The sequence below is a fragment of the Lutra lutra genome, chromosome 4 (assembly GCF_902655055.1).
Source record: "Lutra lutra chromosome 4, mLutLut1.2, whole genome shotgun sequence".
Lineage (NCBI taxonomy): Eukaryota > Metazoa > Chordata > Mammalia > Carnivora > Mustelidae > Lutra > Lutra lutra.
Window position 1 is genome coordinate 183716640 of NC_062281.1, and position 24705 is coordinate 183741344.

The 24705-nt window shown below is 45.8% G+C and overlaps 1 protein-coding gene across 1 annotated transcript in view; it reads right to left on the reverse strand.

The window, feature by feature from the left end:
• Positions 1–5345: 5345 nt before the first annotated feature.
• The window catches only part of MICOS10 (mitochondrial contact site and cristae organizing system subunit 10), a 31843-nt gene continuing 12483 nt past the window's right edge, over positions 5346–24705 (reverse strand). Inside the window, exons 2-4 of the mRNA XM_047727009.1 lie at positions 9219–9266; positions 7813–7922; positions 5346–5590 (exon numbers count right to left, since the gene is read on the reverse strand). Coding sequence (XP_047582965.1) covers positions 5576–5590; positions 7813–7922; positions 9219–9266 — 173 coding nt within the window. The 3' untranslated portion in view covers positions 5346–5575. The remainder of the gene's footprint in view (positions 5591–7812; positions 7923–9218; positions 9267–24705) is intronic.

Consider the following 24705-nt stretch of genomic DNA (forward strand, 5'->3'; position numbering starts at 1 on the left):
TGGCCTGCGCAAAGAGCAGGACAGGGTACTGTTGCAACAATGTATAGAATTTGAACATGTACTGTGGACTACAGGATACTATTGTATCAATGTTAATTCCCTGATTTATTGTTGTTATTTAAGATTGTATTCCTTTGAGAGAGAACCTGCGCAAGCAATGGGGCTGAGGGAGAGAAGGGAGATCATCTTTTTTTTTTTTTTTTGAGAGGGAGAGAATCTTAAGCAGACTCCATGCTCAGCACGGAGCCCCACACAGGGCTCTATCTCACACTCTTGAGACCACCACTTGAGCTGAAATCAAGAGTTAGATGTTGAACCGACTGAACCACACCCAGGTGGCTTTTTGTTTTTAAAGATTTTTTTTTGAAGATTTTATTTATTTATTTGACAGAGATCACAAGTAGGCAGAGAGGCAGGCAGAGAGGGAGGGAGGAAGCAGGCTCCCCTCTGAGCAGAGAGCCCGATGTGGGGCTCGATCCCAGGACCCTGAGACCATGACCCGAGCCGAAGGCAGAGGCTTAACCCACTGAGCCACCCAGCCGCCCTAAGATTTTATTTTTAAATCATCTCTACAACCAACATGGGGCTCCAACTCACAACTCCAACATTGAGTCGCGGCCTCTACTGACGGAGCCAGCCAGGCACCCATTCATTTTCTGATTTAGATAATCATGCTGTGGTTATCTAGAATGTTCTTATTCTTAGAAAATGTACGCTGAAATATTTGTGTCAGTGGACATGATATCTCCATTTTACTCTCATATGGCTCAAAAAATACCATACACACACGAAGAGTGGTACAGTAGATGAGGAAAAGTGTGAATGACTGGTGAGCATGGGTAAAGGTACGAAGGAGCCCCTTCTTTTCACAACTTTTCTGTAAAAATTAAATCAAGTTACAAAAGTATTTACCCTCTTACAAGTAAAATACAAAGGTATACATTATAAAATAAAGGTATACGATATACATTCTATCATTTTTGAACCAGGTGATGGTTGCATTTTACTATTTGTAAATTATGTCTTTAAAAAAAAAACCTAATTGAAAGGGTATGCATAGGTCAATAAAATGTCATGATGCTTTACTTACCACATTTGCAAGGATTTAGCAAAACTCATCAGTAACACCAACCCGAAGTTCTGACTGACAATTATGTTTCTGATTAATAAACAAAGGAATTATTTTTTACAAATAAATACAGCTCATTTGAAATTGAATCAACTTGCTCTTAACAGTTTAAACTCAATGAAACTGATCTGGTTTCAACCAGTTCAAGTGTCTCAAATCGGACTTAAACTGGATCAAGCCCCTTTGAATGACCCTTCCCAGTTTCAAGTCTTCAACTGAGCAGTTCAGAGCCTGGGTTCTGGAATCAGATAAAAACCCTGCCTGTATCACTTCTTAGCTCTTAGTCCTTGGGCATTAATTTATTTATCCTTTCCAAATCTGTTTCTTCATCTATAAAATGAGGCTAAGAGTACTTCTCTTATAGAGTTATAAAAATGAAGCATCAGGACGTATGTAAAGCCTGAGAACAGTAAGCAGCACCAAGCCTGTGCCCCATAAACACCATTATATATTCACCCAAAGTGATCAAATTAAGTTCTGTCTGGCTCAGACTGGCTGGACCAGGAAGAGGAAAAGAGGACTTGGCTGACAGTTGATAATGAGCTTTTTTTTCTAGTCCCAGTTCTTCCCTATTAAAGACTCCTCTTCTGCCCACTCCCGAATTCCTCCAAGAATTCTTGAAACCGCCTTTCCCCACTTACATCTCCTGGCTCTGGCTCCAAAGTGAGGGTCACACAATTGAAGCCAATTATCCTGAATATGAATGCTCAGTCCCCATGCTGTTTCCTACCAGCCCCGAAGCTCCCTGAGGTCTCACATTTCCCTTCTCCTTCCTCCGTGTCCTGTCCCCCTGCCCCTGCTGCGTACTGGGTGCTCATAGCGAGTAACTTTTAGCTCAGGCTGTGTCAGAAGGGGAGATGCCACAGTCGTGGGACAGAGTGAAAACAGATGACATTAAAACTTACTCATGAAGATGCAGTGTTTTCTAACTACTTTTACTTTGAGTTTATTTGGTTACGAGAAACTCATTGGACACATCATCTTCTTTCTCACATCTTGCTCATTTAGACTCTAAGAACCGGACTCCTTGAGCCCAAAGATGATACCCTTTCTGTTCTGCAACAGTCCCCTTCCCACCCTTAATACCATGTGCTCCGTTCTGACTCAAAGAGCAACCACCTCTTTTTAGCTCTTGTGTTAGCACATATGTTTACCTCTCAGAGCCTGGAACGTAGGAATTCTTTTCTGCTCCCTTTACAGAGAAGGAAGTCACTCGGGGAGTGAGTGGTGGAAATGGGAACTCGGACCCAGCTCCTTGGTTTCAAATCCTATGCTCTTTCCTGTATAGTCCTCCCGCCACATCCTCCCTCCCCACCTGTCCTCTTCCTTCAAGGCACTTCCCGGCTCTAACAACGATTGAGGACGCTCACACTGGCTCCACACGGAGGCCGCTCTGTGAACAAGGGAGCCTCCACCCCACTCCCGCCCAGGTCGGTGTTGCCCCCAACCTCATCCTTTGCTGTCCCAGGCGAAGTGGTGCTTGCAGCACACTTTAAAAAGTGGTGATAGCTTCCAGATGAGCTTGTTATTCTAAACTTAACATTCCTTTTGGTACTTAGAATTTCCACTTTCTCCGTTCCACAGCTTCACATTTCTGTAATTAGAAAGTGTGCAACAGGAAGCGTGTTCGAGTCTCCCGACCACTCCAGAGGAAGGCCACCCCAGCCCCACGGACGACATCCTTGTGGAAATACTTCGCAGACTTTATTTGGACATGTTCAAAAATAGTCCCTCAACAATGCAATCAGACTGAACCATGACAAGTAAAATGTAATTATGGCTTGGTTACAATAAAAAAAAAAAAAAGTAAACAGTGAGGCTTGGGAAAGCTAAAAGCGAATCTACATAGATCTTTGAAATGGATGAGAGGGGATGACACTCGCTTAAGGAAACAGCTAAGCAAGACAATGTTTGAGGCCACTTCTGCCTAAGACCAAAGCAGCCTGATAAAGGTTTCCCTCAGTGGGTACTTGGAATGCCAAAGTCATTCACCTAAATGAGTTCAAAATACATATTGTTCTGGGCCAAATTATACAGTGTCAAGCTCAAGCTGTATGAATTTATATATGTTGGCAGAGCAGGCCACTTTTGGGGCGCCACAGCCTTATCCAAGTATCCTATGCCCAGTTGGGTTCCCAGCACTCTCTCCCTGAACCCATGAATTTCCTTGTATTTGGTTCCAGAAGGGCAGACAAGAAGCAAAGTCAAAGCTTCACAGCCCCACAAGGGAAAAGAGCCCCAGAGGACTTGAATTTCTAATGAAACTTAAAGTAGAACAGAACGTGTGCCTTTGCCAACAAGCTGGAACTTTCTGAAGGTTGATCTGAGATGGGGGCAGGGAGTGGGGACAAGATCAGGCAACTGTGCTTTGGGCCAGTGTCAGCTCAAGAGCTCCAAGGCCGGAATACAAAGTGCTCTGGAATTAAAGCAAACAGCCAACGCTTCCTCCGGCCAGCCTTTGCCCGGAATCACTCCCTCACAGAGCTGACCAGTTTCTCAAACACAGAAGTGGCATTTCAAAGATGCTGGGCAAAAGGACCCTCCAAACATCATGCCCAAGCTGATAACTAAAGCAAGACAGGGAAGCCTCCTTCCAGTGTCCGTTTCCACTCCATATCCTTCTGCTATCGTTCAGAGAACCAGTGGGCATGCTGTGTTTTCTTTTTTTTTTTTTTTTTTGGAAAGGAACCTGTTATTCTCCTCTCTGCCTGAATAAAGATAGAAAAATTGGAGGGAAACAGTAACTTTTAAGGCGAATATGAAGACAAGAGTAAGGGATGAGGCAGGCTGCAAAGGCATTTTTTTCTTTTCATGACATGGGTGGTCTTGGTCACGGAATGAGAGGGGGCGAGTGCAAACCAGCAGAATGGCTACGGGGAGCCACGGCCAGAACTTCTAGTCCTGGGCTCAGGCCCACTTTGAGCTTTAAGTGATTCAACTCAACAAAAAGGCCCAGAGAGCAGAGGAGTCTGGACAGTTCGCAGAGCAGAGAGCCACTGCTGCCTGTTTTGGTTCAGAGTTTAGCCCCCGCTTCTGGAAGGGGGTGGGGGTAAGGATGAGGGAGGAAAAAAGAGACAGTGTTTCTACCCGGAATCTACTCATCACGGCACCTGCAAAAACGGTCTCATCGATGTTCCAGGACCGGGGCCAGATGCTAGCTCCACCCCAGTGCCTGGCCTCACCCTCCACACCTCTCCTGGCCCCTGCGGACCTCCTAGTCATTCCCCAACGACCACATGCACCGCGTGACCCAGCGCCTTCACGGAAGCCACCCTCCGGCTCTTCCTTGCCTGGTTCGAACGTCCACGTCAACTTTAAGAACCGGTCCATGGTATCCCTCCGCCAAGAGACTGCAGGCCCGGCCTTCCAGCACACTCCAAGTGGCTCGAGGGCAGAGGCTGTGTCTTACCTTTCCTTCTATCTCTGCAGCTTGGAACGGTGCCTGGCTCACACGAGATGCTCCACCCACACGTAACGGGATGAAGGGACCCGTGGGATTGAGCTCTGCTCATCTTCACTTTATTGTAGACAGAAAACACAACAGGAAAGACTGAGCTCTCTCCGGGTTTCTACACCTTCTCAGAAGAAATTGCTGCGATATTACTTTTGCGTCCAGCCTCCTTGGTTCAAGTGAAACCAAAGAAATAAACTCACAGGCGCCATTAGAGGCGGCCCCTCTGTCCTCAACCTTCAGCTGCTGGATGAAGATGAAATTGCCCCTGAACGTGGAGTTCCAGCCCGGGGGATGCGTATGCCTTGAGCTCTCCCCGCCCCCCCCCCCCAGGATGAAGCCCCCAGCGAGGTGAAGCCTGGGCTGGGCCCAGCCCCACAAAGCTGCTGGCAACCGTGACAGGGATGGAGTGAGCCACCAACGCAGCCCTGTGTGCACCCTTCCCCACAGCCAGCCTTGGGCCTCGGGCTGCAGGCGCCTCTGGAGCATGCCCCCGGGGGTCTATGGTGAGGACAACACACAGATCTTAAAGAGCCGCTACAGAAGGCGAGTACCTCAAAACGCAGCCGCGGCCTCCGAGCACCAACTCAGCAAGGCAGAGGCGGCCGCGACACCACCAGCAGGGGACGAGGGGGCGGGACGCACAAGGGCTGTGGTTTCAGGAAAGCTCGCAGGGACCAGGAGGTGACAGCTGCTGGCAGTTCTGACACAGTCTTCCTGAGCCTCAAAGACCAAAGGCAAAGAAACGCAGGCGATGCACCGGGCTGCCTATTTTTAATTTATTTTTTTTAAGACCACCGCCTTGCAATTTCCAGAGAGAAAATACAAAACAAGAAACAGACTTCATTTCAAATACGAGAACAGCGTGCTGGAGTTTAAAGCATTAATGATAACATCGTTACAGAAGAATGTCAGCTTACTCCAGGCACTTCAGTATTCCTGAGGAATGAACACGATTTCTCTTTTCCTCCCACTGGGATGTTCTCAGGCGTAAGTCACTGCTCCTGCTCCTAGAAAGTGAGGACACTGATTAGAAGTGCGCGGACCCCATGTGCACAACCATCTCCCACCCACGGAACCAAGGGGCCCCAAACCTTGATGCCTGACCTGCTTTATAGAGCGGTCTCACAAGAGAACTGTGAAAACCCCTCCCAGGGCCTCCAGAGTGGCTCCCTAATCCTGGGGGGAGGCCGGGGGGGAAGGCCCAGAGTCAGGACCCGGACAACTGTTCCTAAAACCCGTCCAAGGGCTGCATCACCAGTGAGCGGACACCGCGCGGCTCTGGAACCGATCAGCCCACTACCGACGGGAAGACTGCGTTTCCTCCTCTGCTGAAGAAGGGTAAGGAAAACCTCTCCCACGAGTCTACTGGGAGGGCAGTCTCGAGAAAGAACAGACAGCCGAGTCACCTAGGAGGGCCCACAAAGGTGCAGTGCGCCCTCGGCAGCCAACGACTGTGAGAGGACTGCCTGCGCTGTGCCCCTCTCTGCGGAGAACGGAGGCTGACCAGAGAGGCACAGACTCAAGTCCAGATACGGCTACAGGGCCATTTTGGAGCAGTACACACAAGGCTGTTAAAAAGGAACAATATTTTCCACAGCAGCTCCCAGCCATGAAATGTAGAATGTGCATATAATCACCCCTGAGCCACACTATCCACGACAGCTCAGGTCTGCAACAACGAAAACCTTCCAAACAATTAAAAGACCCGAAGCTCCTCTCTGGTTCCCTTTTGCTCTCCCCAAATCCAGCTGTGGGGCCAAGAAAGCAAAGGGTCAGGGGGTGCTGGCAACTGCCTGTCATTGGCTTTGGTGTCACAGAGCCGTGCCTCTTCTCGTCCCTTCGAGGACCTCGCCTGAGCTCTGGCACGGGACCGCCCACGGAGGGCGCCCAGGCTCCCGAGGCCGACTGCTCTCGCCACCCCCAGTTCTCTGGCAGCGCGTTCGGGCTGGGGGCCCGGCAGGCAGTGGGCGGTCCGAGCAGGTTCTAAAACAGACGCCACTGAGCTGTGGTGGGGACTGTCCTTTGAGCTTTGGGGACCCTTGTGGCTCCAGCTTTCAACCAGCACCGGGACACTCGACGGAAGGGCATCTTCTGCTCTACCTGTCATTTTGGTGGAACGGCGGGTAAGTCAATGGCCGTTTCTCGGCGGGCCTCGACTATTACCGCCGGCATTCCTACAGATGCGGCACCTCACAGCTCCCAGTCATTCTCACACCCCTGCTCACAGCAACCACGTAGGCGGAAATCATGACCCTCATTTTACAGACAGAAGCCAGAACCTCACGAGTGAAAACACACAGGAGGCGAGTGGTGGGTGGCCCGGGACCCACACCCCGGTCTCCTGGCTTCTCAGCCCTTTCCCCTCGCCTCCCTGCTGTGCCCAGATCATAGCAACTCCGGCTCAAGGGTGACCCAGAAAGGAGAGGGTTCCATACGTCTAGGGAACGGGACACTCCGCACCAAAGCTGGTGTTGCTGTGAAGACTATGCCTTAGGAAGCCCGAGGCCACCCACATCTACTAGGATACCCGGTTTACTTCACTCCGTCATTTCCTATTTGAGTGTCTACTTTGTTCCGGGCCCTGGGGACACAAAAGTAAATACCACCCTTGTCCTTGGGCACCCGGCCTCCCATGATCCTTTCCCCCAAACCCGGCAGTAATCAGTCATCAAAAGTAAGGCAACGGGAGGAGCCTCAGGAGACGGGCTACCTTCTCCCTCCTGAGGTGCGGGCCACAGGCTCTCATCCTGCCGCCATTACTAAAAGCCCACCTGCAGACCAGGACTGCAGCAGAATCAGATGGGACTTAGAGTCAAGAACCTCCCTTCCGCAACAAACAGTGGAAGAATGCGGAGTCCCAGCTGTCCTTCGGTTTGGCTGCAGCCCGTGTGAGATGCTGACACGGCACTCTGAGATCTTGAACCTCGTGCCCCTTACAGACACTCAAGACGAAGCTACTGCCCGCGATGACAGGTCGTTCCGCTCCGCCCACTAGCGTGAGAGCACCCGCGCGAATGCACAGGTGCGTCTCAGGCCGCAGTGGGAGGGAGGGACTTCAGGCACCAAAGCAGTGTCACCATCACTGAAGGCCAAAGAGCAATTAGGAGCTCAGTGGCGCCACGATGACATGCACCGTTTATGAATTATATATGCTCCAAAGAATTCTTCAGGTCCTCTGGGGAAATTCCTTGCCTTTTAAAAGAAAGAGAACGATCAACTCTGTACGTACTTTGACGTATTTTCCGTGTAGAAGATACGGAGCCTGGAAATCATGCTGACAGTTGGAGTAGGCCATTCCCAATCCCATGCCAGAACCAAAGGCTAACGGCCACATTCTCCCTGGTGAACAGAAAAAGGAAAATCCCAATAGGGAGCCATTAAGAGAAGATAAAGCTTTTTCTCTGGCTTAAATACACTTGCTTAGGGCTAATACACATTCAGCATGCCTCCTACTGATAACTGTAATGCGCCATACGGTTCTTCGGTGTTTAATCAACAGTGGAATGCCACTGAATTTATTAATACTTGAATCGAATTAATACTTTAATTATTTAATATTAATTATTAATTAATACTGAATTTATTAATTCAGCCAATATTTATTAAGTACCTACACTGCTGGGTTTGAGATCTTAACAAGTGATGCAACATGACAGCAGACATGGCTAAACCGTTTAATTTTTATATATATCCGTTCTCATCATTTGCTCATTTTAACTCATTTCTCAACCTTATCAGAAATACCACCCTTGGGGCACCTGGGCAGCTCAGTGGGTTAAGCCTCTGCCTTCCGCTCAGGTCATGATCCCAGGGTCCTGGGATCGAGCCCCGCATCGGGTTCTCTGCTCGGCGGGGAGCCTGCTTCCCCCTCTCTCTTTCTCTGCCTGCCTCTTTGCCTACTTGTGATCTCTGTCTGTCAAATAAATAAATAAAATCTTTAAAAAAAAAAAAAAAGAAAAGCAATACCACCCTTTGGGAAGGTGCTTGAATTTTAAATGGACTCAAGTGAATTTTGATTGCAGCAAGTCATAAAGCCTATATATGCCAATACTGCACGTGATTAGTTGGTGTCAGCCCTGCCTGTTAGGATTCTCTGGTCATGTGTTCCCTGCCCATTCGTCGTGGAAAGGGGTCAAAGGGAACCCTCTGGCTTCTATTCAACAGCCAAACTTCAGAATGAAAGGGATACTGCCTGACCTTTGCTTAGGAAAATTTCTGGACAAAAAGCATGTGTGTTTCTGGTCCACTTGTTTTTATGACCAGCAAGACTCATTTTCAAGTTCCTTTAGAAAAACTTGTAATTAATTAGAAATATTTGAGCATGTAGATTTGGCCAAGTGACTCACTGGCATAAAGTAGAGGCTTTTCAGATGATATCATATTGAAGATATCAGGCACCCTGACTCAAGGCCCAGGGGGGGAGATCTGGAGGTGCCCAACCCACTCTGACCTTTTCCAAGTCCATGTTCTCGGTCTAGCACCTTTGACAGTGGCCTACCTACACCCATAAATGGACGCGGTGGCAACCAAGTAGCCGTGCTCTCCAGAAGTTGCCTGCTGTGTGTGTGGGTGCGCGCGCGCGCGTGCGCATGCCCGAGGACATGATGTTGAAAAGACAGTAAAAGTCACACTTACTTTTAAAGAAGGTAAGTGAGAAAACAAGTCCTAATCCAAAACCAGTACCTACAAAGAGGGAGGAGAAACACGTTAAATCTTATAACAGTAACTTAACAGAAATAAAATGAGCATTTCATAAATGTGAACATCTATAAAACAAATTCTTTTCTTAAATAATTTGGTACCGAGTTGATTTTCTCATTTCTAACCTTATCGTCAGAGGCTTTCCACATGCCTTTGGTCCTTCTGCCTACAACAGGGGAGAGAAACTTTACTCCCAATTCTGTCTAGACAAGTCTGGCAGGGCAGGGGGAACGAGCCAAGAGACAATGCTTGAGCCGACGCTCTGGGCCCTGCTTGCAAACAGCGTCTGGCATTCTGGGCGCGCCAGGCCCTCTTCCAAAGGGGTGCCGGAGCTAGAACATCAGACTGTAAACAATGTCAACCGGAAGTTCCCCTGTCATTGCAGCATTTTGAGTGATGGCTACTTCTTGAGGAATAGGGAAAGGAGTGATCCAGAACATTCCCAAAGGCTGTCACATGTCAAGACACAAGTCAGAGTCCTCAGTCAGAGGGAAAGCGTTTCCTCAAAAGCCCCGAATGTGGAGATTAGTCCCCTTCCCTTGTTTTCACTCACAGGGCATTTTCAACCACGATCTTTCAAAATAAAAGAACAGATATAAGCCTATTTTAATGGTCTGGTAGAAAAAAAAATTAAATACGTAATTTTCAATCAAACCTCACTCATAGGAACCTAAGCCTGTGGGGGAAAACGACTAGATCCTCATTTTAACCAGTATTTCTCAAACCTAGTCATTTGAGTACTGCCATCACAATTTTCGCTAAATCTACATTATCTTCACAATTACTTGTTTACTTTAAAAAAAAAAAAAAGAAAAATCAATGCATGTATTTAATTAAATGAATTTGGTGTAATCATAGCTTTGAGTGCTAGTTATATCTTTTTCATAAGATGTGTTAAAATGAGGGGTGCCTGGGTGGCTGAGTTGAAGGCTCAGGTCATGATCTCAGGGTCCCAGGACTGAGTACTGCACTGGGCTCCCTGCTCTGCAGGGAGCCAGCTTCTCCCTCTGCCTCTCTCTCTGTCTCTCATGAATAAATAAATAAAATCTTTAACAAAATGTGTTAACATCAATGTAGAACCATTAAAATAAAAAAAAATTTTTTTTGGTCTGTGGTACCATTTTAAGGGAAAAAAAAGAAAATCACACGCCCTCTGCCCGTAAAATAGTGATACATGGCCTAAAGTTTGAAGTCACTAATTTTTCTATTATCGAAACAGTTACATACACCAAGGAAGAGTGCCAAGGCCTGATTTTCTATTTGTTTTTCAGACATGACAACTGTTTTCAGACCTTCCAGGGTATTCTGAGGCTCTTGACAAAGAGTCTACTCCAGAGACTAATAGAGCCCCCAACCAACCTCTTTACAATTAAGCACCACAAGAAAGTCCTGATTCTCACTCTGCCTTAATAGTTTTCCGATTTTGGCTGTTGGAATTCCATGAGCATCTTCTCTGTCTAACCATGACATTGGGCTACTGCAGTGCAAACGCTCCGCGTACTTCCTGGCTACCAGCCTGACCTCTCTGCTCCAAACACAGAACATCGGCCCAAGAGAGCTCATTCACATCAGTTTTCATCCACCCATGCAACCGCCCAGCTGATGGTGGCCTGAAGAAAGTATTTATGCCACTTACCGAGAACGATTTCTGATTATTCTCGTCTGCCACATAGATGTGGCCACAGCACAGGTTTCTTCCCTATGACTACTACATCCTACACAAATAGTTTTCATTACAAACCGTGACTTTGCCTTGTCCGATAGACCCTGCATGAGGTCCGGTGCTCAACTCTAAAACGCAGTATCTGAAAATCACTCATGTCACCCTACTGTCCATATAATTTATAATACAGTGGAAAGCTCATCAGTTTACAGACCACAACAGTTAAACCTGTTCAAAGCAGACATTATCTGAAGGAAAAGGAATTAACGTTTTGGTATTTCCCATGAGTACCCACCATTCTCTCCCCACCCTGCTCCCAAATTCTCTTTCAAACCAAACGACAACCTGACACAGTAATATCCCCCATTTTTCAGGTGCAGAAAATAATTTGCTCAAGGGTACTCCGTTCGGTGAGTGGAAGAGCAGTGAGTAGGGACCAGGTCTGCCGGACTCCAAAGCCACCCTCCCAGCTGTCTTGACACTGGAGTCTCCTACAACTTCAACCCCCACACAATCCCTACCTCCCAAGGGAAAGCTGGAGTGTCAGGATCTCTACTGCCTGTGAAGTGAGATATGGCCAAAAACCAAATGGTGCTTATCAGGCAACAGCCCAGAACGCTGGGCAACCAGGGCAGTAACAAGTCTGCACAAGGCCCAAAGGGCTTGTTCAGATTCCTTCCCAGACTAATCCTACTGCACAGGTCACAGACACAAGTCCACCTGGTAGGTGAGATCCAAGAGCTTCAGAGAAACGCGAGCTGTCGTGACTGATACTCCTTGGCGAGAATCTGCTGTTGCAGATTTATAAAATGGCACTGGGTTCAATTTCAAAGCAACTTGCCTCACCCCCTTGCAGCTGGAAGATGAGTAAGACAGTAAATTGGTACTAGAAAATGAGGTAAAGGATTTGGACTGGCTTACAGATTTCAAACCAGGCAATGGGATGGGGAGGTAGGCCAGTAAAAACATAATGGCTTACAATCAGAGCTTTGGTCTTCTCCATCTGGAAGGCAATGTTTTGGCAAACAAATCAAAAGCCCAAAAGGAAAATATTTCAGCATTTTTCTTGTTCCTCTGACTCCATGCCTGTCTCTCCTACTTTTCCCCAAGGAAAGAAAGCTCTCAGACGCTCAGTTTTTCCAAATAGTAGACCAAGAATGGTCTACGAGAATCGCTCATCACAGAGATGAGAAATGTGTCAACACCAATCAACAGAGCCCAGGAAATCTTTACTCTGGACACTTAAGCTCAGGTATATGCCCAACACCCAGTTCTGCTCCCAGCAAAAGCACCTCTCCGCAAGTCTGAGATCCAAATCCCGGTTCAGACTAACAGAAAGACAGAGTGAGCTCCACAGCCTCCAAAGGGGCTGCTACCTCTTCAAGTCTTAATAGCGGTTTCTTTCCCCCTCTGTTTCTGTATTTTTAAGACACAAAATAACAAGACTGTTCTCTTCAGAAAAATATAATACAGAAACTGACTTTTTCAATGCCAATGTTTTATTTAAACTTAGCTATCTGAGTTATTTGCGAGATTAGCGATGGTGGAGCCGCCGATGAGTTTACGGGCTCAAGTCCTCACATGCTGGATTTCTTTAAAAAGGCAACCCGCTGCTTCAAAGAAAGTCCCACCTGATCCGGGGACACCCACTCCGCAGCTGTTTCCACTAAAGATTGGCACCTCTAGGCCACATTTAAACTTCATAACAATAAAACATGAAAGGCCTGTCTTACAATAAAAACAAACCAACATGGAAAAGAGAAGAGTTTTCTCCGCCTTTGGCCACTTTTTTGTGTTGTTGCATGACAAGCTCTCTTAGAGGAAAAAAGCCAAAGGAAAAAGTACAAAGCATTTTTCACCTTCCCTGGAAGCAAATATTTAACTGTGAATAAAGTTCATATAACTTCACCTTCCCCCCACCTCAAGCCTGGTCTTTTGCTCCGTGCTGTCTGGAATGACAAATCACCCTAAAGGAAAGAAATGCCTGATGATTGGTACACATCTTCCTCGTGGCAAAGTCCAGCTATGAGGGGAAGGAGCGGGGTCAAGGCAAACACACACACACACACACACACACACACACACAGAGGAGCCTTATGGAATTGACATTAGGCAAGGAGCCCAAGCTCCAAAACCATTTCTTTTGGAGAGGAAAAAGAATTGGCACCAACTCTTTCAAAAAGAAATTACTCCAAATCAATCTAACCCGGCACTTCAGTGCACGCCCGGTGCCCAAAAGGACATCATAGAGCTGGCTCGCAGAGAAGCACAAATGTTTAGGGAGGACCAATTCCTTAGGAGTTCATCTGATACTATTTTAATAACAAAACAAGAAAGAACTCACTCCCACTAACGACACATAAAATACATATAAAATACTGCCGTATCTTATGCCCAAGTGGATTTCGTAACGGGTTTAAAAGAATAACAACCCAAGGCAGTACATCCGTGGATGCCAGAAGCCACGTTCTGTGCAAGGAAGGGGAGGACATAAATGTATGCTGACGGCCATTACGGTGACATGAGGACAACTTCTGGTTCCCACTTTATTTAGAGAAGTCTTTGCTCGCGCCATGCCACCTAGCATAAAGCTTTACTTCACTGCGAATTGTTAAGAAACATAATCAGCAAGAATTAACAAGCAGACTACACAATCGGATTGCAGTCCTGGGGTAGAAGTGTACTTTGGATGTGAGCCCCTACACAGAACAAGTTGTAGCAATTCACTCTCCTGCAGCACCGACTTGGTAAAAGCTGAACTTGCCAACGGACTTGCAGGCCAGGGCGAGGGACTCTTTGGAGGGGCACAGAAAAAAAATCCTCATTAAGTCACTTAGAAAACATTTCTAGGAAAGATGTCGGTGGGGGGCAGGGGGAACCATGGGCCCACTTTAGCAATAACTTATTACACGGTAATTTAGCTCTCCTTCCAGCTTACATTTAGCATTTTATTTTGACTTTTCATTTTTATTAGTTTTTAATTTTAATTCCAGTATAATTAACAGTGTTGTATTAGTTTCAGGTGCATGACACAGTGATTTCAACAATTCTCCCCATTACTCAGTGCTCATGATGAGAACCGGACTCCGATTTCACACGTTAAACAAAGTACCTAGATTCCAAGCCTACTGTAGAGTTATCAATGGTAAGATCTGACCCGTATCGAAAAATTAAGTAAGACTGCAAAGCAACTCCATTTTAATTTCTTTAACTTATATCGAAATGTAGGAGTAAAAACTTAAGTACCATTGCAACTGGCAGTTTTGTGACCATGAGAAGCTTCAGGAATTCCAAGCAAGTTTTTCAGGTTCCCTAGAAGCCACGTGCCAACCAACTTTATATGTAAATGTAAAAGATAAAGGTTCCAAAGCAAGGAGGGCTTTGGTCTCCGGTTGAGTGGCATGGCAAGAGGACTGGTGCCATCACGAGATAAGCCTATGTCAACCACTGTTCCAACTACTGTTCAGCAGCTAGCTCTGACCTCACAACCATTACTAACGTCACCTGGCCTCAACCTGCTAGGTTACAGAGTAAAAACAATCTCATAGGGTTGCTGTTTCAGGAAAATGTAAGGTATCTGGGACAGAACTCAACAAGTGGTAGTAAGTTCTGTTACTCGTCTAATAAAACTCAAAAATAAAGGTCAAAAGTGTCATGTAATAGTTAATCCTCTATTAAAATACAACCCACTGGGGCACCTGGGTTAAGCCTCTGCCTTCGGCTCAGGTCGTGGTCTCAGGGTCCTGGGATTGAGCCCCGCATCAGGCTCTCTGCTCAGCGGGGAGGCTGCTTCCTTCTCTCTCTCTCTGCCTGCCTCTCTGCCTACTTATGATCTCTGTCAAATAAATAAAATCTTAAAAATAAAATAAAATACAACCCATCAGCTTGCCTAAGATCACACCATGGGGGAGCCATGGCTCAAAGTCACAATCCCTGCCCCCCCCATGGTATCAGCAATTTTTTTACAGGAACATCTCAGGCTTTGACAGGTGTTTTTTTGTTTTTTTTTTTTTGTTTTTTTTTTTTTTTTTTGCTTTTAAAAAGAGGGGATTCCTTCAGACTCATGGCTAACTAGAACATTTTGCTTAAAATATGACAAAAATTTTCCTAGAGCTACCTGGTGTTTCAGAAAGCTCTATCTATGCTTTGAACATGGATTAATATCAAACCGATCTATTTATAATGGGCATGCTTTCCTGTTCAATCATGTTTCGATCAATGCTATTACAATCATCAAATGCATTTGTTATGACAGAACAAACAAGAATGTGCTTTTATAGAGAAAAAAAGTATCCTTGGGACTGAGTTTAGTGAGAATTACATTTCCAAGAAACATTCCTGATTTATGAAAGATGCTCAGGGCCCAATTTATGAGGAAAAAAAAAGTTTTAAGTCAGCTCCAAACTGTGTTACTTAATGCTCTGAGGCAAAGACGGACGGACCCAGGTGTTCACGTGTAAATGCCAAGTCGTGTGAATTAACCAAGAAAGTGGGCTGGACCAAAGACCCAGCGATGGTAAATTCAGTCTGTGTTAACCAGCCCGCAGTGCTGCAGGGTATACAGGAACCAGACCAAGAAGGTCATATTGTACAAGACCTCCACCTTCCTGGGTCTCTCCTGACTAGACAGAGGCCAGAACATCTGAGGGAATTTCTCAGGTGGATGTCAATTCCCAGGATCCTGATCAGAACAAGCAAGCCAGTCAGCAGAACGCAGTAAAGATAGGGAAGGCAAATGTGGAAGTCATTACTGGGGTGCTCTGCTTCAAGAACAGCCAAACTCATTAAATGAGTGCGTGTGGCACATGATCCAACTTTGGGAATTCTGACAGCCATACAGCTTTCCAAGAATGCACAAAGAAAGGAACAGGCTTGGTACACATTTTACTAACATATAATTAGCTAATAAATTCACATGTGGGCATAGCATGCAAGAAAATGAGAAAATGCTCTGAAGACTAAGGAAGACTGAAAAAATGCAGAATCACAGTAAAAGACGCAATGCATTTCACTTATCTGGGAGAGGAGGCTTTGGAGGTACTAACATTGACAGTGTCAGGCACTGTAGACTGTTTCTGTGTATTATCTCACTGAGTCCGTGTTATGAGATGTACTGCGATCCCGTCTCCCAGAAGAGAAAACAGTTTAGTGAAACTGACTTACCCGAGTACACGCAACTAAAAAAGTAGAATTCAAACCCAGGCTGTCTGACTCCAAAGTCATGGCTCTTTCCTATCCACAGGGATCAACTTCTTGGAGGGCTGAAACAGCAGGGCATGTGGTCTCATGTTATACATGATAAAGTGTCTTCTGCACTGTGACAGGTAGTTTATGACTATGGCACTCTTTGGTCCCTCAAGGAAACAACAGAAACCACAGATGTTTGACTTCTCAGGAGGGGTAACAAAAGCCTGAAAATACGCAGAATCAATGAGAAAGAGTCCACAACTCAAAACTCAAACTGGGAAGTACTCCCTCTGCGCACTGGCTGAGATCGGATGAAACCAAATGGGCTGAGAGCTGATCAAATGAATCCAAATTCATCCAAACTGTTCAAAAGGGTACTTCCAGTGAGTCTCCTCCCTCCCAACAACCCCATTCCCCCAGCCCATCCCCATCAATACAGTAACTGGATTCTCACCTTTGGGAAAGGAAATATAAGAATCGGGGATTCGGGATTACCAACAGGTACGTCATGATAGCGACTACGTGGTCGCCTACTCCTGATTCAAGTGACAAATTCAATGGAGAAACAAGAACCAGTAATTTCTCTTCCTTGCGCATCTCCTTAAACTACATTTATGAGCATTTATTAAGGAGAAGGCACAGGTGTTTCCTCTCTGAAGGTAGGAACTGTTACAGGGCGGTCTATTTCAGTGATAAGGCTGTGTGGACTTGGGGTAAGACAGGCTAGACATGAAGGAGGATACCGGTTAGGTTACTTATTAGTTGTGTGTCTCAGTCCTTGGGCAAATGACAGAACTTTGCGGTATCTGTTTCTTCATATGGAAATCAGGAATACTGACCAGACCTGTCCCCGACCAGGGAACAGCAAGGATGACACATCATAGTATGTGTAAAAAGCCCGGAAGAACAGCACACGGCACACCGTAGCTGTCATCCCCTTCCTCTCCCAACCAGCCAAACCATCTCGGCAGGTTAGAGAAAGGAGTGGGGAGAAGGAGGTAAGCTTGTTCAAGAACAAATCAAAAGTTCAAATATTTACTGAGTGCTGAAGGACAAGAGTTCGGGTCAGAAATAAGTAAGACAGAGTCTCTTCCCTGGGGAGCTTCTGATCAGGGAAGGAGAGTAAGTCAGGTATCCAGAAAACTGGGAGGGGACCATGTTCTGCTGGTCCAGAGGAAGAGAGTGCAAGAAACACACTTAGCTGGGAAGGTATTTTTTTTTTTTAATTTTTTTTTTTAAATTTATTTATTCGACAGAGAGAGAGAGAGAGATCACAAGTAGGCAGAGAGGCAGGCAGAGAGAGGAGGAAGCAGGCTCACCGCCGAGCAGAGAGCCCGACGCGGGGCTCGATCCCAGGACCCTGAGATCATGACCTGAGCCGAAGGCAGAGGCTTAACCCACTGAGCCACCCAGGTGCCCCCTGGGAAGGTATTTTTAAATGCCTGCGAAAGAGGTGTCATTTGAGTTGTCTTAAAGAGCAGACAGCCCGAGTGTGTACAGAGGGGCACGTGCTCCATCCATCCAAGGCTCATGCAGGGAAACGGGGGGGTGGAGGGTGGGGGAGAGCCTGCCTGAAGCATGAGGCATGTCCTGGAGCAGGAGATAAGGCTAGAAAGGGATCAGGGCCATTCTGAAGGCCCCAAAATATCACGGCACTTACTCTAGCAGGCAGGAGGCTGCCCTAAAGTTTTTTTGTTTTTTTTTTTTTAATATGTAATATGAGGGGCGCCTGGGTGGCTCAGTCCTTAAGCAGCTGCCTTCAGGATAAAAAAAAGGGTCCTGGGAACAAGCCCTGCATGGGTCTCCCTGCTCAGCAGGAAGCCTGTTTCTCCCTCTCCCACTCCCTCTGCTTGTGTTCCCTCTCTCTCTGTGTCTCTGTCAAATAAATAAAGTCTTGGAAAAAAAAATATGTAATTTGACTGAACCCGTGCTTTAGTAAGACTTGTCTAACTAAGGTGTGTAGGATCACTTGGAAAGGAAGAAGACATTTTGCTGGCAGAATTTACAGGCTTAGCAACTGATTATGTATATGTGAGTCTGGAGTTCGGGGGCTGCACTGGGGCAGGCTGTCAAAGAAAATGCTGAGAACCTCCATCTGGATAACTAGAAAAACATGGGTGCTATTTATAATAGTTATATATATTTATAACATTCATCAACTAACCTTTTAATACCAAATCCCCTTTATCTAAAATATAACTGAGTTTATAAAACCGCAACAGCCGGGGCGCCTGGGTGGCTCCGTCAGTTCAGTGTCAGACTCCTGATTTCGGCTCAGGTCATGATCTCAGGGTCATGGGATCAAGCCCCATGTCTGGCTCTGAGCTCAGCATGGAGTCTGCTTGTCCCTCTCCCTCTGATCTCTGCCCCCATGCTCTCTAAAATAAATAAATAAAATCCTAAAAAAAGGGGGGGACATCTACAATGCTTTCAGGAACACTACAGAACATTAAGTGAAAAGCATTTGCTAAGCACTTATGCTTCAGGAGTCCGTTATTTCATTTAATCCTCACGATAAACTTCTTTCATTAGCCCCATCTTACAGGTCAAGAAACAGAGACTCGGAAAGGGTATGTCCCTTGCCCCAGGTCGCACATCTGGGATTTGAACCAGGCAGCCTGACTCCAGAGGCCTGGTGCTTGACTGCCCCCCTCACAGACACATAAAGCTATTTAAATACTTTTGAGTCCCTAAAGGTAACAAAATGCCTTCCCAAGTTGTGCCGGCCAACACTATGCGTGAGCATTGCCTTAAGCATACAAACTGAGCCCCTACTGTGTGCCAGCTGTCAGGCCAGGCCCTGCGATCGGTCAGCTCGAGGTCTGGGGCTGGAACCGACTGTAACCAGGAGGTCGAGGTGCGAGATACAATGACGGGAACAGGTACAATGCATGAAAAACACTGAGGAGGACACCCAAACCATTCTGGGAGGGTAGACAGGGGGCAAGGGAAACTGGCTCCCAGGAGCTCCCTGCTGCCAAGTCATCCAGTGTGAGGTCGACGGAGCAAGGGTGTTTCCTGCCGCACTAAGCCAACCCCCCCCCCCCACTACTGTAAGCAGGAGGGAAGCAGTAACAGGAATCAAGCAAGGGAAACAACATACCCAATGAGCACTTGACAGTGTGCCTGCTTTGGCGGCAACAGGGACAGATGTGAAGAGGCCCCCATCAGAGACATCAGAAACGGGGTGCCAACAAGAGAAAACAGCAGCCCAGTGGGAGACAGGTCCAGACCACACTCTCCTCTGCCCATCTGAGTGGAAAATGGTAGCTTGTGTACTGTGGTCTCTCGCTCCCCTGTCCCCTCTGCTAGGCAGGATGGAAAGGGAAGGCTTTCAAGACATGACTGTGGTCCAGGGTTAGGAACTTCTGAGCAGTGGGAGTGACCACACTCAGTAACGACTCTTAAATAAGGGATCCTTAAGACACGGTCACGGACAAAGGTGAGCAGAGACAGAAAAGGGGCTCAAATATTTGAAAAATATACCAGTGGTTTTGCATTTAAGATCCTGTTGGTGCAAATGGGGAATATATCCCAAAACAGCATTTGCAAAGGTGTCGCAAGGATTCATCTGAGTTTCGGGGCTTCTGTAAGCATCTTTCTCTCTGCTATTCAAATCTGACTCTAATAAGAGGCCCAAGACAAGCAAGAGTGCCCAGCTGACTTTATATTCCAGTAGTGGTCTGCAGTCTTTCTTGAAGGCATCCTTATTCCACAAAGCCCCATAAATACACCTCTCCAAACCACTGCCCTTGCACACATAAAGAAGCGAAGAATTTAATTTTCATAAACTGAGTAAAGGAAAAAAAAGTCTTCTAAAACAGAAATTATGAGCTGAAATAAAATGAATTTCAAGTTGTAGTGGGAACAAGAAGAAAAATATGCTGTGGGTTTTTGATGGTGAGAGCCGATCTTTTCTGGAAATTCGTAAGATTGGTAGCACATATTCTAATGTCAAGACAATGTGAGACTAGAGCAGTAATATACTCCATTTTTGCTTCTGATCAAAATGGGATATTTATGAGGTCGTGAGTTCAGGATTTGTCACATGTAGGCCTATACAAATATGGTGTTAAAAATTTAAAAAAGAAAAAGCCTTTGAACTAATGATTTCAATTTAATCATTTGAGATGATGTCAAGAAAGTAGCAGCTTTCCTAGGGCTGCTTCTTAGCAAAAGGTGAAATGTGTTGCTTAAATCATTCACTCCAGTTAATCATTGAAAATCAGACAGAAATTTTGAGTGGTTTACATGTGTAAGTTCTGACAATCAGAAACATTTGTTCTGACTCGTAAACATTTGTCAAAGTAAGTCTACAAATCTGTCAACAATTATGTCGGAGTGTTACAATAATTATAAACTATTCTAAGCATTCTAATGCAGCTTTAGGTTGGATAAAGAAACTTGACATAAACACATGGGATTTCAATTCCTCCCATTTGCACTGTTCACTCTCAATCAAATAGTTCTAAATTCTACCTGCAGATACCCAACTGAAGCAACCTGGGAAAAAGCACTGCAGCCAGCCCGCTCTCCCAGCCGTGCCGCACACCATTTTGCTACTTGGCTTCCCGTTGTCATCAACATGAACTCATACTCTCATATGCCCTATCCTTCCCATATGCATGCATGTGGTGTTTTTTTAAGGCCCTAAAAATAATGGGCTATGCTTTCTTTCAAATCATTCTAATTATTCTATTTGTTCCTTTTTCTTCTTCATTTCTCACCTCGATTTCAGCTGCTGAGAAAGTACGTGCACGTGATACACGAATATGTGACCCATGTTGTGTGAGCATTAGTCTGGAAGGCTGTGGCAGGGAGCCTCAGAGAGTAAGAAGTTCAGGAAGTTACATAAGCCTAGGGCAAGGTTTCTCAAACTTGATTACTGGCATTCGGGGTGTACAATTCCTGGGTGCCGTTCTGCGCATGACAGGATGTCTTGCAGCATCCCTGTCCCTACCTACTAGGTGTCAGCAGCACTGCCACTCCCCCACTCCCTATATGGCAACCACAAGTCACCAGACATTGCCCAATGTTCCCACAGCGTAGCTGTAAATCACTCCCAGTGGAGAACCAGCCGTCTAGGGGTTTACAATTTATAAAGTGCTTTAACATCCATTTTGATTATTATCTCATCCTGAGCCTCATCAAAATCATGTAGAGACTAGCATCCCAAGCATACAGATGAAGAGCGACATCTGGCTGGTCGGTGGGTTGACATGTGATTCTCGACCTCAGGGTTATGAGTTTGAGCCCCACACTGGGCGTGAAGCCTACTTTAAAAAAAAAAAAAAAAAGACAACCAGTTTCCTACAGACTAGGAAATTGAGTCTCAGAGAGAGTCAGTAACTGTCCCAAGCCCATTCGGCTTTTCACTATCCCACATGGCTTCTCCGGAGAATAGCCTTCAGCTTCCTCAACCAGGGAGGTTATCCTACTGGGGTCTTCAGGCAACAATGGGCCATCACACCCACCAAAAGCAAACCCACTAACAGGTCACCCAATGAGAAAATCCATTAACAGACGAAAATATAATTTCCAAAATTGGCCAAAAAGCTTAAAAAGATTTTCACTTTTTTTTTTTAAATTTATTTATTTGACAGATAGAGATCACAAGTAGACAGAGAGGCAGGCAGAGAGAGAGGAGGAGGCAGGTTCCCCGCTGAGCAGAGAGCCCAATGTGGGGCTCGATCCCAGGACACTGGGACCATGACCTGAGCCGAAGGCAGAGGCTTTAACCCACTGAGCCACCCAGGCGCCCCAAGATTTTCACTTTAAAGTACTAACCTATTAAATAGCAAACCAGACGTAACATACGCATTTGAAGATCATTCATAATCTTCAACTACAGGAACCAAACGGACTTCACCAATAACTTAAAAAAAATTTTTTTAAGACTTTTTTTTTAAGGGGCGCTTGGTGGCTCAGTGGGTTAGAGCCTCTGTCTTTGGCTCAGGTCATGATCCCAGGGTCCTGGGATGGAGCCGCACATCAGGCTCTCTGCTCGGTGGGGCGCCTGCTTCTGCCTGCTTCTCTGCCTACTTGTGATCTCTGTCTGTCAAATAAATTTAAAAAAAAAAAAAAAAAAAAAAAAAGACTTCCTTTTAAGTAATCTCTACACCCACCATGGGGCTCAAACTTATAACCCCAGGATAGAGAGTCTCACGCTCCACCAACTAAGCAGCCAGGCGCCCCTAAATAACTTTTTTTAAAAAAACAGAAACTGGGGCGCCTGGGTGGCTCAGTGGGTTAAGCCGCTGCCTTCGGCTCAGGTCATGATCCCAGGTCCTGGGTTCAAGCCCCACATCGGGCTTTCTGCTCAGCAGGGAGCCTGCTTCCTCCTCTCTCTCTGCCTGCCTCTCTGCCTACTTGTGATTTCTCTCTGTCAAATAAAAAACAAAAACAAACAAAAAAAAAACCAAAAAAAAACCAGAAACTGTTCTTATGTGTTTTCTTGCTTACATTATAAAAACAGCAAAGTTAACAATCTTCCCCACCTAACATCATCATTCCCAAGAGATAATTTGGATTATTATCATTCCATTTATATACATGGGATCACACGTCATGCATGTTTTACAATTTGCTGTCCTCACTTTATAAAGGACACCATTCTGTAATAGTACATCTTTTTTCCTAAGATTTATTTATTTACTATTTTAGAGAGAGTGTGAGCAGGGGGAGGGGCAGAGGGAGAGAGAGAGGAGGAATCCCACTGACTCTGAGACCCCACGAGGACTCAATCCCACGACCCTGAGGCCATGACCTGAGCCTAAATCAAGAGGCGGGCGCTTAACCGACTGAGCCACTCAGGTGCCGCACAGCATGTCTTTTAAAAACTTTTTACTGAATTGGGGGCGCCTGGGTGGCTCAGTGGGTTAAGTCGCTGCTTTCGGCTCAGGTCATGATCTCGGGGTGCTGGGATTGAGTCCCGCATCGGGTTCTCTGCTCAGCGGGGAGCCTGCTTCCCCCCCTCTCTCTGCCTGCCTCTCTGCCTACTTGTGATCTCTACCTGTCAAATAAATAAATAAAATCTTTTAAAAAAATTAATTTAAAAAAAACTTTTTAATGAATCACAACATACAGATAGAAAGCTGCACAATTCAAGTGCACCACGGGATGTATTTGCAGACGAAAAACACCCAAGGTGAGCCAGAGGAGGGCACAGAAGATGACCAACACCGTCAGAAGCCTGCCTGGGCTCCCTTTTGCAAAGCTCTCCATCCGAGGGCAATCATATTCTGACAAGTGAGTAGTTTTGCCCGTTTCTAAACTTCTGTAAGTGGACTCACACAGTGAGAATGTTAGCCTAACACCATGAACAGCTGCAGGAGGTCGTTCAGTGTCATTGCCATAGAGCACGCCATCACATCAGTGTACCCCGATTTACTTCTCCATTCTCCGCTGATGGCCATTTGGGGAGCTTCCAGTCAGGGCCATTATGAATAGTGTTCTATGAACATTCCAGGGCAAGTCATCTGGTGGACATGGGGGCACGTCTGCTGGGTAGATACCCAGGCCTGAAACCGTTGTGTCACGGGGTATACATCTGGTTAGCTCTAGTAAATACTGCCAGTTTTCCAAAGCGGTTCACCGATCACGATTCCCACAGACAGTCTGAGGCTGTGGCTGCTTTTATCCTCACCAACATGGAGTATCTTCCTTCCTTCTGGCTTTAAAGAACTTTTGGAGGTATTATTTCTGTAGAATGAACTGCAGCCACTTACGGTGTTTGACGAGTGTATATACCTGCGAAACCACCACTCCAATCGTGAAACAGAACACTGCCGTCACCCCTCGACGTTCCCTTGTGTCCCTCCGCAGCCTACCCTTCCCTCCACCCTTTACCCCAGGCAACCGCTTCTCTACTTTGTCATTACAGACTGGTTTGTATTTTCTAGAATTTTATATACAAATGGCATCATATAAATGGAATATAGTGAAGGTGCCTGGCTGGCTTAGTTGGTAGAGCATGTGACTTAATTTCTCGGCTATGAGTTCAAGTCCCATGTTGGGCATGGATCGTACTTTTTTTTTAATGGAACATAGTATATACTCTTTTGTGTCTAGTTTGTTACTCAAGATGATTTTGAAATGTACGTATGTTATTGTATATATTAGCATTTGTTCCTTTTATTAATGAACAGTACACTTTATGGATAGTCTATATTTTGTTCTTATCTGTTCACCTGCTGAAGGACTTCTGGGTTCTTTCCAGTTTGGGGGCATTATGAGTAAAGCTGCTATGAATATTCATGCGTAAGACTTCATGTGAACAAATGTTTTCATTTTTCTTGGGTAAATCCGTATGAGTAGAATGACTAGATGGTATATATACAAAAAACTACTAAGTGGTTGTACTATTTTACAACCCTATCAACAGTGCACCAGAATTCCACCTGTCCAACATCCTAGTCAAACTTTAGTGCAGTCTGTCTTTTTAACTATTTTAATGGTGTGGAGGGGTATTCTCATTATGACTGAAATTTGCATTTCCCTAATGACTAATGATATTGAAAATCCTTTCATGTGTCAATATTTTTTTTTTTTAATTTATTTGACAGAGAGAGA